This window comes from Acinonyx jubatus, chromosome C1 (assembly GCF_027475565.1).
Source record: "Acinonyx jubatus isolate Ajub_Pintada_27869175 chromosome C1, VMU_Ajub_asm_v1.0, whole genome shotgun sequence".
NCBI classification, from domain to species: Eukaryota; Metazoa; Chordata; class Mammalia; order Carnivora; family Felidae; genus Acinonyx; species Acinonyx jubatus.
The window spans coordinates 84,363,346-84,378,614 of NC_069381.1; the positions used below are offsets into that span (position 1 = coordinate 84,363,346).

Consider the following 15,269-nt stretch of genomic DNA (forward strand, 5'->3'; position numbering starts at 1 on the left):
AAAAATCCCTGCCTGATGAGGCTTTACCTACTTAATATATTTCATTTTGGGGCCCCATTACCCTCTGGATAAAGTCCAGATTTTTTCTACCAAGATTCTTTTCCCTTTCCTCCTACTTCATTCTCTATGCTGGAGCCAGCATAGTTCTCTATGCTGGAACTACTTCAGGTCTTTGACCTAGTCTTTTCTCTATTACATCTCAGCTTATGTACATACACCTCCCTCAGTATGAGACTTTCTCCTGTGTCTTTCTCCTTCCCACCTCCCTGCTACCTTGCTGCTCTATAATCTGACTTCCTCCACCTGGCGAGCTCCTATTCAACCTTCAAGTCTAGGACTCTTGGGTTTTGTGTTTTTGTTTTTGTTTTTTTTAAAGTAAGTTCTATGCCCAACGTGGGGCTTAAACACACGATCCTGAGATCAAGAGTTGTGTATTCCAATGACTAAGCCAGCCAGGTGCCCCAAGTCTACAATTCTTTAGGGAACTCTTCCCTGGCTTCTCAGCTTGCTTGCTTACCTATATCCCTCTCTGGAATGTTGCTTCCTTAAGAACAAGAAATGTGCTTTGTTCTTGATTTCAGTCCTAGCACTTTGCACAATATCAGGCACCTGGTATGCAGTTAATATTTGCCAAATTAATGGATGCATAAATATAAAAATGTATACTTGATGTTATGAGAAATAAAGCATGGTTATGAAGAGAAATATTTAACCTAAAACATGCTAATATATTTTAGGATAAGCAGAAATTATTTTTGTTTGTGTGCCTGTCAGATTTCTCATATCATGATTATCCTACATTAATAAATCTCAATTATGTTTTGGATATACTCTGAAGAATGACATAGATCCTAATGCAGGAAAGCTTGGTCCATGGAAGATATAAAGTGTGTTTTTCCCCCTATGAGAATCAGGACAGGTATAGGTGTTAATAACAATAACAGCATTACTTACTATCAGGAATCTGTTCAGTAAGTGTGTGTGTGTGTGTGTGTGTGTGTGTGTGTGTGTATATATATATATATATATATAATACTATATATATATAATACTATATATATATACTATATATATATACACACACATATATATATATATTGTGTATATATACACAATATATATATAGTATTATATATATAGTATTATATAGTATATATATAGTATATAGTATATATAGTATTATAGTATATAGTATACAGTATATAGTATATATAGTATTTTATATATATATATATATATATACATATATATATATATATATATATATATGTAGTATTTCGTGATTGGAAAAATGGAAACCAAGGGTCTCCTGCTAGTTTATTGAAAAGATTATTTTCTCCTGGAGTTTCTGCACAGGAAACCTAGCGTTACAAAGGGGCATCAAGGGTCCCCGCGGTAACTGCAGGGAACATATGTCCTAGGCTTCTGGAACAGAATGATTAAAAGAATGTGAGCCAGAGCAGAGGAATTTAGGAATCCACTAAGGATGCCTGAATGGGGTCTTTGGCCCCCATCACACTCTAGAGATAGTACCATGGCTACAGGCAGTTAGAAATGGAAGATGAAGTTAACTTGTACACTGTGGGGATGTCCTCAGTTGATAAAAAGAGCTTCTCTGTGTCTGTTTTGTTGGTGGCTAGGAGTAAATTAAGTAAAAATAACTAGATCCAAAGAGATATAGTAGTTTGAGTCTTGTGAATATATGATTTTGGAAATAATTTTGTATTTAATATAAGCTTTAACATTAATAGCAAATATTTATACAATGGCATCACAGCATAGCACTCTTATTTAATTCTACTATTATTCCTGCGAGTTACAAATTATTTTAGTCCTTATTTAATGACAGAGGAAACAGTCTAAGATAACACAGGTGGTGAAAGAGTGATGCCTGAAAGCTGGGCTTCTGATTATAAATGCAGTATTTTTTCCATGACTCCAGGCTACAAAGAAACTGCTTTCATGTTCAAGTGATTCACATAAGTTCATTTCCCAACATTTAAAAAAAATTTTACCGTTTATTTTATTTTGAGGGAGAGAAAGGGTCATGGGAAGGGCAGAGAGAGGGCAGAGAGAGGGAGACACAGAATCCAAAGCAGGCTCAAGGCTCTGAGTCATCAGCACAGAGTCCGACGTGGGGCTTGAACTCACGAACTGCGACATCATAACCTGACATTTCCCAACATTTTAATAACTCACTTCTTTGTTCATTTTCCAAGTATTTGTTGAGTATATGTTTTGTAGTAGTTTCCTCATCTATAAAATGGGAATAATAATTCAGTAAAACCTTGGATTGTGAGTAACTTGTTCTGCAAGTGTTCTGAAAGACCAGCAAACATTTCTAATAAATTTTAACTTGATACACGAGTGATGTCTTACAATACGAGTACTATGTGATGCTGAACATCACACAATTACAACTGAGCCAATGGGTCTTGAAATTCACTTTGGTACACAAGTGCTTTGGATTGCAAACGTTACAAGCATTACAAATTTGTAATGCTACAGAGTGTAGTAGGGACATGTATTAAATGGACATGTAAGAGTGAACACTGAAAACTTGAGATCGAAATGTGCCACTAAGGTGATAATGATGAGGGTAGTGATAGTTGAGGCAGTAGTGATGGGGGTGAGGAGTGGCACAAGGAATATTATTTTATATATTTTTGGAGAAAAAAAAGTTTACTTCTTTATTTCTTCTCAAAAAAAAAAGAGTAGAAATGACAAATAAATGTAGATGGATAAATTCTGTAAGTTTTAAACTGTATTGAGTTGTCAGTCTATTTGAAAAATGTAGCAAATTGGCTAATAAACTGAGCACTGTTAAGTATACTGACCTGGCCATAGAACTTTCTTTCACCTTCTAAAACTACGTCATTCTTTCCTGGCTGCATTAGTCAAAGATAAGATGATTATTAAATTGCATTGTTGTATTTAATGTTCACTAACTTTCTCAGTTAGTGACCAGACTGTTAGTGACAGTATTCTGTGGAATACTGGTTATACTATTAATAAATAGTGGAAATAATAATTCAGATTTTTAAAGAAGCCACGTGGCAACAATAGCAATGGCAGATAATGCAACATCTCTTATTTTTTCATTCTGAGTTTACATTATTTCAATATTTTATCTAAAAATTTGAAGAAAAGATATTATACATATACATTATTGTTGCTTGATATTTTATTATCTCAAAGGTTTAAGAACCCATGAGCTAAACAATCTAAGATGAGCTAAGTTAGGAGAAAATTGAGAAAAGATTGTTGGTAACTGGTCTTATTTCTACCACTAATCAGCTATGTGACTTCAGAAAATTAATTACCCACCATGGACCTCAGTTTCTTCTTCTCTTTTCTTTCCTCTATTTACCACATCATTTTTAGGAGTGAAATACTTTGTAGTAGCCCTGTGTGCTCATCCATCACTCTCCGCCCCCATCCCCAGGTCAGGTTTCTGCTACCTGAAGCCTTATGGAGCCTGTTTGAAAACTGGAAGTAGCTGATCTCCCAGGTCCTTCCTGGTTTTTACCATCTTTGATTCTGGTTTGGAGTTCTTAAACAGGCATTGGTGATTAGTGCAGTGCTGGGTTAGGCCAAGATCTTAGCATCTGTAGGCAGGTATCTCATGAGTTACATTATCTACATATTTTTGGTATTCTGATTACACTGTAATAATTTATATATATAATAAAAAATTGCCTTAAAATATTTTTGGTACCAGGCAAGGAATTATCAAAATATTTAAACAATTCACATTTTAATAGTTTTTTTTAAGTTTATTTATTTATTTTGAGAATGAGAGAGCGTAAGTGGGGGAGGGAGAGAGAGAAAGGGAGAGAGTCCCATGTAAGCTCCATGCACTCAGTGTAGAACCCCACGAGGGGCTCCATCTCACCACTGTGAGATCATGACCTGACCTGATATCAAGAGTTGGATGCTTAACCAACTGAGCCACCCACAGGCCCCAAATTACTTTTTTTTAAAGATTTTTTTTTTTTTAAGTAATCTCTACATGCAATGTGGGGCTTGAACTCACAACCCTGAGATCAAGAGTGGCATGCTCTTCCGACTGAGCCAGCCAGGTGCCCCAATAATTCAACTTACTTTGAATTTCAAATTACTCAGAAGGGCAGGTTTCTACTGCTCCTTGTTTCACAACTAAACAGAAAATTAATTTTTAGAAAGAATTCAAAATATGTATTCTATGTATTTTTTACTTGCTCATATAACATCATGACTGAACAAGCAACTAAAAGAGCAGCTTCTAATAATATATTCTAATAAGAAGTGATACTTTGAATAGAATAAGTGAATATCACTGTTGTCAAGTCTTTGATTAGCCTAACCAACTTTTTCCTTACCCTTCTCCAACAAGAGAGAATATTTTTCCCTTTTATTGCAGCTGAATGATAAAACTTGGTTCTTTTACATTTTTCATTGCTTTTCTCTCATCTGAATCTTTTCTCAGTGCTTTTTTCCAATCTCAGAACTAGTCACACTAGGTCACCACTGGGACATTAAATTTATGAGGGGTATAGACAGATTGGAGAAGACCGTGACTAGACTTGAAGCCATGTAATTTAAGAAGAGGTTGAAAGAAAGGTTGAGGATTTTAATCCGGGTAAGACTAAGGGGAAGAAGTGGTCTGAGGGAGCTGCCTTTGCATTTTTGAAGAGGTGTCATGTTCAAGAATGACTAAGGGTGTTCAGGATGGCCTCAAGGGGCAGAATTAGAACCAGACATGTTTTGGTGCCATATCGTATTTTGGAGCTGCCTCCAGCAGTGAGTTTTCTAGCTCCAGTGTGCACAAGCATAGTCTGCAGACTGTTTTTCAGGGTGTGAAAGGCAGGATTCAAGGGATGTTCAAAGAGTCACTGTTGTTGAGACATTTCTATACTTAACTGTTAAATGTCTATGTTTAACATTACCTTTCTTTTCTTCATTGAGTGACATCTTAATTCTCTTAGCATTTTCTTTATATGTGAAATAACTTTCTTTATGGTTGTTTAAAATAAAAGTCATTTCCTACCACTTCTGTTAAGCTGGATGATTGGAAAGAAGTTTCTTCCATTATCTTCCTCCACAGACTGAAATCATGCCTTTATTATGAAACTACAGCCAATAGGAACACTGACCTCATGATAATTGAGAGAATAAAGTGTTTTATGATCTCATTAGAATCTTGACATGGATGTGTGCTGTGTGTGCACTAGCTTGTTTACAATTTTCCTTGTAGAATTTTCTATATCATTTAGATTGTGTAGATTTTGGTTTAGAAAAATTTGATTATACTGATAATCACTTATTTTTCTTTCATGCAACATTAAAAAATTACTTATAGAGTCTTAACTTCAAAAATTTCATTATAATATACATACTGTAAATATGATAAGGAAAAATAAACTTTTTCTTTTTGAGTTCTTAATTTGCAGGATTTCTTTTCATTCAGGTCATAATTCCTTTATAACCAAATTTCTTTATAACCAAAATTTCTTTATAACCAAAATTTCTAAACAAACGACTTATATGAAAGAAATGTTTTTTGTATATTTTGTATGTTTATTTTGTTCAGTTGAAGCTACTGTCTCTGAAAATACAGGTTTAGAGTTCATTTAGACTATTTGTGAAATTAAAAGTTTATGTGTTGAATGAGAACGTGGGCTTCTTTTTCTCATGTAATTTTTCTAACACAACACTGGGATGAAAAGTTGTTAGGAAATTTGCAAGTGAATTTAGATTCTACCCAAATTTAAATCGGCGAATTTGGAAACAGATTGCCATCATTGAATTCAGACTTCGAAACAAAGGGGGTAAGTTTATTGAGACATTCATTTGCTTTGCTTTTCTATCTTTCACATATAAAACCTGTTAGAAATTTTCAGTAAAATAATTTGATTTGGCCAACATGATTGTTGACACCAAGACTGGGAGAATATCAGGCAAAATTCAAGTAATTGTATGACTGCGGACATGTTTGAGAGATGTCTTCTCCTTTAGAACTCCACAGCCATGACCAGTGGACTATAAAAGATGAAATGCATCTCAACACTGAAGAACATTACAATTCACCTTTCAGGACTTTTACAGTTTTAAAAAACTCTTTTGAGGTATTTTTTCCTCATGTGAAGATTAGGGTACAGATGATGCTGTATAGTTATAGGGTATAGTAAGTACTGGTTAATGATTCTTCCAGCTTTAAATTTATATGGTTCTGTCCTTAAAGATTTGGATGTTAGGGTTTTTTTTTTTTTACTCTCTTACAAGGACGTGTTTGATTAGAATTACTGACGTGTTCTCTTTTTTCTGAATAGCTAAGAAATATATACACACACACACATAACTTATGAGAGCAACAACAAAAAAATCAAACCACTCAGGTTTCCAAAAGCACTTCATATTTATTTTTTGTTCCTATTTAGCTTTTTGGAGAATCGGCAAAGCTGATTAACGGTCTAAGACCAGGGAGTTGAGTTTTACTCGCTGGCCTCACTGCGCTCCTTCAAAGTCCGCCCGGCAGCTCTTCACTTGTGCGCCCCCTTTCTCCCAAAGGCGGGCGCAAATCCCTTTCAGTTTCTGAGAAACCACACAGAGCGCATGCTCTTACGATGGTGGATCTGTAGCGCCATTTTCGTACCGAAGGCTTTAATTAGGCACGTCTGTAGGGTACCCAGTATTAAAGTTGTTCAAACAGTGTGAGGAGCCTCACAGAAACAAGACAAGGGCTTTTTGGGACGAACCACTCCCTGCAGCACTTCAGCTAACACGTAAAGAGATTCTTTTGTGTTAATTTCCCCCGTGGACGAGTGGCCCTCTCGTGTGTCGCTAGTTCCCTCCCCGCTCCACCCCTCTCCCGCCCCGGCTGGCTTCGCTTCCCCGCCCCCCTCCTCGACCAGAGCAAAATAAAGGTGAGGCATTTGTGATGATTTTGCGGCCACAGTGGCAGTCCAAATGAGAGGACGTGGGGGACCGGATGGGAATGTTTTCCCCTGTGAGAACAAAGCACAAGTTATTTCAAAGTCCAGTATGTGTAGAGGAAACCGGTACATGTTCTTTTGAGCTAGGAGGTAGCGCTTTTTTAATTTTATTTTTTATAAAGGTGGAGATCGTCAGGGATGGGGGGCTAGGGTTGCTACAAAGATTTGCTATATATAGGAGGCGGAGCGCGGAGCTCTGAGGTCTTTAAAGTGTGTGTGTGCGTGTGTGTGCGCGCGCGCAAGAGTTTAAGAGAATGTGGGTGATGGGGCACGCAAGAGAGACAGAGAAGAAAAATCTGGAGTGGGAGAAGACTTAGTGCAGAAAAGGAAGGGGGGCCGGCGCATCCTTGCCTGGGAAGCCGCAAAAGCGCCCTTCCCTACCTACTCCCTACTCCACCGTTTCATTCATAAATTTCTAGTCTGGAGGCCCCGCCCGGCTCCCCTGGGCCCAGGGCCCCGTTTCCTGTACAGCAATTGGTGGACGGCAACAAAGCCTTAGCAACTGGCTCCTAGAGACATGCGGGCCGCCTGGTAACTGGGGCGCGGGGCCGGCGCCGAGAAAGGAGCGGGGCTGTCCCTTTAAGGGATGGCCGCGGAGCCGTGAAAGTGGAGGGGGCCGGGGGAGGGCGGGGAGGAAGGTCTGAGGGCGGACCTAGGGGGAGGAGGAGGAGGAAGAGTTGCTGCTGAAAGGAGGTGGCGAAGGAGGAGCCGGAGCAGCTGCTGCCAGCCCGCGGGCACCGGAGTCCTGCCCGCTGCCGCACGAGTAGCCACCGGCGCGATCGGGGCAGACGTCTCCTCCTCCATGATCACTTTGGGAGCGGGGGGAAGACTTTGCCCTGCCGTGAGAGCTGGTCTGCGTTTTCCAGGCGCGGCGGCGGCGGCGGAGCAGCCGCAGCAGCCGGGTCCGAATCGGAGCGGCCACAGCCTGGGGCGTGTGCGCCCCGCGCGGAGCGGGCTCGGGTTCCCCACGGAATGTCCCCGGGGCGCCCGGCGCGCTGACCCCCCAGCCGCCTCCGCCTTCGGCGCCTGCTGCCTCTCTCCGGCGGGCGCGGTGTTCGGGACTGCAAGCTTCCCGGCTCCTGGGCAGTGGGGAAGCCCCCGGGGGCGGGTGACCTCAGCTGTCCACGACCCAGCCCTCCCCCGTGCGTATCTTGCTTAAGATGGCAGCGGAGTCAGGGGAACTAATCGGGGCTTGCGAGTTCATGAAAGGTGAGGAGCAGCCGCCCCACATCCTCCAACCCCACCTCACCCCCAACTCTTCACTTCTAGCCCTATGTCCCAACCGCCGCCTCCGGCTTCTCTTGGGGCCCCCAGTGTCCTGCAGCGGCTGCGCGCGCTCTCGTCTCCTCTCGCTACGGTCCTCTCCCAGAGGACCCCCTGCTTCCGGCTTCTCTGTCTTTCTTGCGTCCCAGGTTCCCTCTGCAGCTCCCTCGGATGGCCTCCCTGCCCAGTAGTGGGACAGCGCGGGGTTCCGCCGGACTTTTGCACGCAGGGGCTGGTGGAGATCCCGCTCTGGGTGATTTTTTTTTTAGTCTCCTTTATCCCGCTCGGTTTTCTGGACACCCCCTTCCTCCCCCCCCCCCCGCCCCCGCCCCCGCATCACACCTCCCTGTCTCTTACTCCTTTCCTCTTCTTGAAGTCTTCGATGCTGCAGGCTCGCCTCTCTCTTCCCCTTCTGCAGTGGCTGAGGTCTGGAGATTTCTGAACCAAACTTGCATCTTCAGTTCTATGGGTACCCCCAGCTTCTATCTGCGCCCGTTCGCCTGGAACAGGGGAGATATGGGAACTGCCCCAGCTGAGTCTCTCAGTCAGGTCCCCTCCTCGCCTCTCCGTTGTGCTTTTGAGTCTCTGGGTTTCTGGGAGAGATCAGGTTTCTGCAAGAATTCCACGTGTTAATAGAATCTTTAAATAATGGGTAGCAGTTATTAGTTTGATCTTTCCTGTGTTACCACCACCCCTGCCCACGTTCAGCTTCCCTACTTCTCATATGTTTTCTCCCATCTTTTAAACTTGTCTTTCAGATCGGTTATATTTTGCTACTTTAAGGAATAGACCAAAAAGCACAGTAAATACCCACTATTTCTCCATCGATGAGGAGCTGGTCTATGAAAAGTAAGTTTCTATTTTTTTCCCCCCTCAACCGTTTAGCTTGTTGGCTCTTTGGTGAGGGAACCACACTATGTGCCTCTATGGCAGGTTTATTCAGTTTCCCCCAATGGTGCAAGTAAGAATACCATTTTCCAGAAGACTCAGATGCCTGAGGAGAAGTGCAGAGCAAGTTAACATCATTTGAACCTGTCGACACCCCAGTCCTTTTAGACCTCTGTCTATATTAGCTCTTCCTACTGCCACCACAAACTGCAACCCTAGATACCTAACACTCCCCAGAGTAGGACCAGGGTGACACTGTCCTTGCCAGACTCTCTAATTGGCTTGTGAATCAGCCACCCAGTATTTATGGAGCACCCACAGAGTATAGGGAAGCGTGTGTATTACAGGTGCTTCAGCTTTACAGTTCACAAGGCTCCTGTTGTCTCTCAGGATGTTTTCGTTTCTGCGGCTCATTTTTGGAAAATGGGACCTGTTTAGCTGGAGGTAGCTGTACCTAAGTCATATCTATGAGTAAGATTTTACCTGTACAAGAAATTACTGGGTTATTTTATTTGGTTGCCCCAAGCTTCAGAGTAGTACTTTCTTTGTCTTTGAGGAAGTGGTATAGGAGTGCTGATTTACTTTCTTTGGTTACGTTGCTTCTTCTATGGGAATTAGGATTTGAGAGTGTAAAATAAGAATAGGGAACTGTTGTTTGTGAAAGACCAATAGTTTACAGGAAAAAATATCTTAATACTTCAAGGGTAACAAAAATTTAATTGAAGAGAGATAAATCTCTGTTCAATAAAAGCAACAGATAATAAGGAATAAGAAGGCTGAATTGACTTGATTACACTCTCATTAAAAAGAACTGGTGTTTCAGAGTAGTCCAATGTATTCTAACTTAAACATTTAACTTTACTCTCTTGTTGTTAAACCAAACATGCAATTAAATGAACATAGTTAAATGAACCATAGTGACCCTCATAAGCTTCCTAGGACTTGTCCTGTTAAAAGGGATTTTGGCGGTTCTGCCTAATTTGTGGGTACCACCAAGGCATTTGAAGAGTGAGAGTATTCTCGACTTCGAAGAGTGTATCTTTTATTTGAGGGCAAACCATCTTTAATTGTCACTTCATCATAGGGATTCTTGAAACTGATGTCTTCAGGACATTTCTCTTAGTGGTACTGGGGGCAGGATGCTTCTTGAATGGCTGAAGTCAAAGTGGGAATGAAAGAGCCCTTTGCTGCTGCATATGAATGCTGCCGGGAGGAGGTCTAAATCCCTGGTGTCAGATTGCAGCCATGCTCCTAGACGGAACGGAGTAATGTGTGGCCTGCTCCCCCGACCCTACCCCGTGTACCTGGCTGATGTCACTGCTAGCAGTGTTTATTGAGTGTTCACTATATTGTTGGGAGTGTGCATTTTTGTTGCTTTCTTTTAGTGAGTTTCAGGTTTGGGGACCTGACTTTTGTGAGTCTGACAGTAGGGACTGTGTATGTGCCATTATGTTCCACTCTGCAGTGGCTGACGGGCCAGAGGTTGTTGGGATGTCATGGAACAAGCTTCAGTCATTGAGGTCTGAATTGCTTCTTTAGAGATTGCTAAATGGTATAGTTCTAGCAGAAAATTACATGTAGCCACCAAACTCAGCGCTCAGTGGTTTTTTGATTGTAGTATTGATATATGAAGAACATTTTTTTTGTGCATTTTAAGGTTGGTATTTTAGGATAGGGCTACAAATCACATTCCTCTTGTATTTAAAACAATTTTTTTTGATAGATGTTTATTTTGAGAGAGAGAGAGAGAGAGCATGAGCAGGGGAGGAGCAGAGAGAGAGGGAGACACAGAATCCAAAGCAGTCTCCAGGCCCTGAGCTGTCAGACAGAGCCCAATGTGGGGCTTGAACTCACAAACCATGAGATTATGACCTGAGCCAAAGTCGGATGCTTAACCGACTGAGCCACCCAGGCGTCCCCACATTCCTCTTGTATTTATTCACTTGTGTTTCCGGTGTCTTGTAAAGAAAGACTTGTTGGAGAGACCATTCTAATTATATTGTGAGTTTTGATGTCATTTCAAACTATAAAGAGGACTCCGGCCTGGGCAGAGCATATACCTCTTTCAGTTTGGACGTGCCCAGCTACTGTGCCAGTGCAGTGGCTGTGGTTCTGATTAGCCATCATTCCATCTTTTTTTGTTATCCCAACATATTACACCTGCTAGATGCTGGAGAGGATACAGCGGCGATGGATGCACATAATACCTTCGAGGAGCCGCACGCCTGTAGGGAGGATGACAGCAGTGCAGTCAAAAGGATAGAAAGAGAACTGACTTTAGGTTAACATAGCCCCTGTACTAAGAAGAGTTCCCAGGCAGGTGAGAGCACATTTGATTGCCGTGTTTAGAAAAGGCTTCGTGGAGGAGTTACAATTGGTTTGAAGAACAGACAGAGTTTTATCTGGCAGAGATGTGAGAGGAGAGATCCCAGAAGCAAGAACAGCAAGGATGAGGAGGGAGGCTCCAGAATGGATTCAGGGAATAGGAAGTCCCCCAATTAGCCTGGTGTGTATGCAGGTCCAAGGGGGGTATGCAGTATGAAGTCAAAAGGTCAATGGGGTGCAGATTGAATGCCAGGGTGGGGATCTGCAGTTTCCTTGTATACCATTGGACCCTTCTGTGGGTTTTGGGGCAGTCCATGGTATAACTGGATCTGGGCTAATTGCAAATAGTGGTAAACATTTATTGAGTGTTTAAATGCATGCTAGTTGCTGTTCTAGGTGCCCCACAATGCTTAATTATTAATTCATTTTATTTTCACAACAATTCTGTGAGGCTGGTACTATTATCCTTAGCGTGCAGAGATGATGAGAGTAGTGTACAGAGAGGTTAGGGAACTTGCCCAAGGTCACAGAGTTAAGATATAGCAGAGCTGGAATTTGAAACTGAGCCCTCTGGTTCTGGAGTACATCTGTTTTCTCTCAAAAAGTTAGTAGGATTGGGGCGCCTGGGGGCTCAGTCGGTTAAGTGTCTGACTTTGGCTCAGGTCATGATCTCACCCTTCGTGAGTTTGAACCCTGCATCGGGCTCTGTGCTGACAACTCAGAGCCTGGAGCTTGATTCAGATTCTGTGTCTCCCTCTCTCTCTGTCCCTCTCCTGCTCGCACTCTGTCTGTCTCTTCTCTCTCAAAAATAAATAAACATTAAAAGAATAAAAAAAAAAAAGTTAATAGGATAGCATCCTTAAAACGAGTTAGGGTGGAAGTAGAAGCCCACTTAGAAAAATTCTGGAATGTTCAAGGGGAAGAAATAAGTGCCTAGATGAGGATTGGTAGCAATGGTGATAGAAAGAAGGGATCTGAATCCATGTGACTGGCAGTAGATCAGGTGGGTGGGTTGAGGGGTGCTGAGGAAAAAGAGGAGGTGAAGAAGGCCTTAAGACAGCCTGGGTCCTGGTGAGCCTGCTGGGACCATTAACTGAACGAGAAGTAGGGCAGAAGAATCGGCTTTAGTGGGGAGATCAGGCATTCCATTTTGGTCAGGTTGAATTTAAGGAATTTTTTTTTTTTTTAATGTTTATTTATTTTTGAGACAGAGAGAGACAGAGCATGAACGGGGGAGGGTCAGAGAGAGAGGGAGACACAGAATCCGAAACAGGCTCCAGGCTCTGAGCTGTCAGCACAGAGCCGGACGCGGGGCTTGAACTCACAGACCGTGAGATCATGACCTGAGCCGAAGTCGGACGCTTAACTGACTGAGCCACCCAGGCGCCCCAGGAATTTAAGAGATACCACATAGACTTGAAGTTCTTAAACTTGGGGATTTTTTCCAAAAGAGATGATAAAACTGTGAGAATGATGTGATTTTGGGGGAGAAAGAGAAGATATCAAGGTCTGTAGTTCACAGGCAGGGCCAGGAGGAGGAAGCAGGGGAAGGAGGAGGAAATAAACAGAGGTGGACAAACACTGGAGAGAGAGAAGAAAGGGAGGAGGGACAGAAGCCTGGGAATCCATCTTGTCAGCTCTACTTCTTTAGGATGTGTAGAATGAGATTGCAAAGCCCCTAGAAGAATGTGTAGTAACCTCTGTTCTGTCTATGGAGGAGGTCTTGTGGTGGGAAAAATCTTGACTATCGTATCATAACGTACATGTCTCTAAGGAGAGGAGTATGTTTATATGCATTGTCACACAGGCCTTGCACAACCTTGTAACTCTGTACTTATCTGTTGAATGTATAAATGAAATGCTGCCTTTCTGGCTAAATTATCACCTTGAAAATGCAACTATTATTTATGAATCAGTAAGTAGTCTCTTTAAACATTAGGCTGTAGGTACTCTGGACGCAGCTGTGTTTTGTGCAGGTGTTTAGTTAGTTCTAAGAGGATGATAGCACTCCATGATTGAAATGGCAACCTTCTGAGAAGCTGGTGGAGAAAACTTAACAAAGTGGCCTCATGTGTGGCTGTTTATTAGAAATGAGGGTCTGAATTTTCTGCTTGATCTTAAAACAGAATTTATCACATTAATATAAAGGCTTGAGCAGTTTTAGTAAAATGTGGTTGATAAGAAAGCCATACATTTGTCCTTGGGTTAGGATTTCACAGATGAGAATAAAAATTAGAGTATGAACTAACACACTTGTGGCACAAAAGTAGCCCAATAAAAAGAGAGCCTTTCAAAGATTTATCTGTATTTGATTAAGGTACAAATAATACACAACTCTCCAGAAAGGCTAATTCTTTAGTTTTGGAATTGGGCCCTGTAATCCAAATAGAGGCTTACTTTTTTATAACTTGGCTCAAGTTTTTTTGGCTCAAAAGTTAGAAAAATGAAGTATGTTAATTGTTATAACCTTTGCATGCCCCTCCTGACTGTGATGATGGGTATAGGGTTGGATGTTAATGCATAGAAAGCCAGTTTGCTATGAAGGGTGGTGTAGAGGGTGTTCATTTTTAGCCTTGTCCATTTTCATCTCTTCTCTCCTTATGTTTGCAAAGGAAAGGTGTTGAGAATGCAGGAGAGAACTTTTCATGGACATACTCTGGGGACTGAATATTAAGCAGTGTCTGAAGTGACTTGAAGCATTTCACCAAATGTTTTTGCATGGAAGAATGAACAGCCTCTAATGAGGACTAATTAGCTAAACTGAAGATTTAAATAGTTTAAAATGTTCAGTTTTCACTTAAGCTTTATTAAAACACTCTGGTATTAATGCAACCAGGAATTTTTGGATAAATCACGTATAGAAGAACGATTTCTCTGATAGTCTGTAAAATAGGTTTGAGTCAGAATGTGAACCTAGGACATCTTTGAGAGAAATACAGAAAAACTTCCCTTGCCTGGAAATATTTGTGGGACTGGAGTATTTAGGTGAGAAGAAACCCTTTTGGTTTTCAAATTTTATTTTAAATTTAATATGTAGCAAGTAGGCTAATTTAATGGAAAGACTAATGCCATTTATGGACATGCACATGTTCACACACGTATGATCATATAGAGTCTTAGGGCCATCATTTGGTACCCCAGCTGTCATTGTAAATTGCTATGATATTGACAGAAGAGAAGATATAGTTGAATTTGGAGACACATTTCCCCATGGGAATAAAAATAAAATCATAATAACAGCTTACATTTATAGTCCTGGGCCAGCACCTAGGAGTCGGGTGCTATTATTATCACTACTTTACAGATGAGGAAGCTGAGGCTCAGGTCGGGTACACAGAGCCAAAGGTCACTGAGCTAGTAGTTAAGTTGCTGAGCTGGGATTCAAGCCATAGGTAGTTGGCTTTGGAGTTCATGCTGTTATGCTCCCAGCAGGTTCCCAGTTGTCTTGAGCCTGAGGCTGGTGGGGAGGGTGCAGTACCAGCTTTACACCCCTGCCCCACACACTTGGCCCTTCTGACTTGAGTGGGGAATGGCTTTGGTAAGAAAGTGCCACCGACAGTGCGTGTACCAACTTTATGTCCAGGCTATATCTGGGAATGTGTGGTGGTAATTAAAGTGTTTTTCCCACTTTGTGGGTGTAATTTTGCTTTTTCTCCTTTCGGTGGACTGCCAGAGAGAGAGAGAGAGAGAGAGAGAGAGAGAGAGAGAGAGAGAGAGAGAGGGAAGGAATAAATTGAGCTAATTATCATTATGTATTAATAGGATGGATGAAACAAAAGAAGTCCAGTTTTCATAAGCTTATGAAAACTTCTTTTGCAG

General features: G+C 41.7%; 1 protein-coding gene and 1 long non-coding RNA gene across 9 annotated transcripts in view; one reads left to right on the plus strand and one right to left on the minus strand.

Annotated features, from left to right (window-relative positions):
• Positions 1-1,998: 1,998 nt before the first annotated feature.
• On the minus strand, positions 1,999-4,970 carry LOC113599234 (uncharacterized). Its single transcript, XR_003419973.2, has 2 exons — positions 4,929-4,970; positions 1,999-2,256 (listed from the first exon to the last, which is right to left on the minus strand). It is a non-coding gene; the product is annotated as an uncharacterized LOC113599234 (long non-coding RNA).
• A 1,939-nt stretch (positions 4,971-6,909) lies between these two features.
• The window catches only part of CDC14A (cell division cycle 14A), a 204,711-nt gene continuing 196,351 nt past the window's right edge, over positions 6,910-15,269 (plus strand). Inside the window, exons 1-2 of one of the 8 annotated variants that reach the window (XM_053214524.1) lie at positions 6,910-7,064; positions 8,996-9,086. In XM_053214524.1, coding sequence (XP_053070499.1) covers positions 6,971-7,064; positions 8,996-9,086 — 185 coding nt within the window. In that variant the 5' untranslated portion in view covers positions 6,910-6,970. Of the gene's footprint in view, positions 7,065-7,611; positions 8,184-8,995; positions 9,087-15,269 lie in introns of those variants that run through there. The other 7 variants (XM_053214526.1, XM_053214527.1, XM_053214531.1 and 4 more) reach the window with 7 other exon arrangements.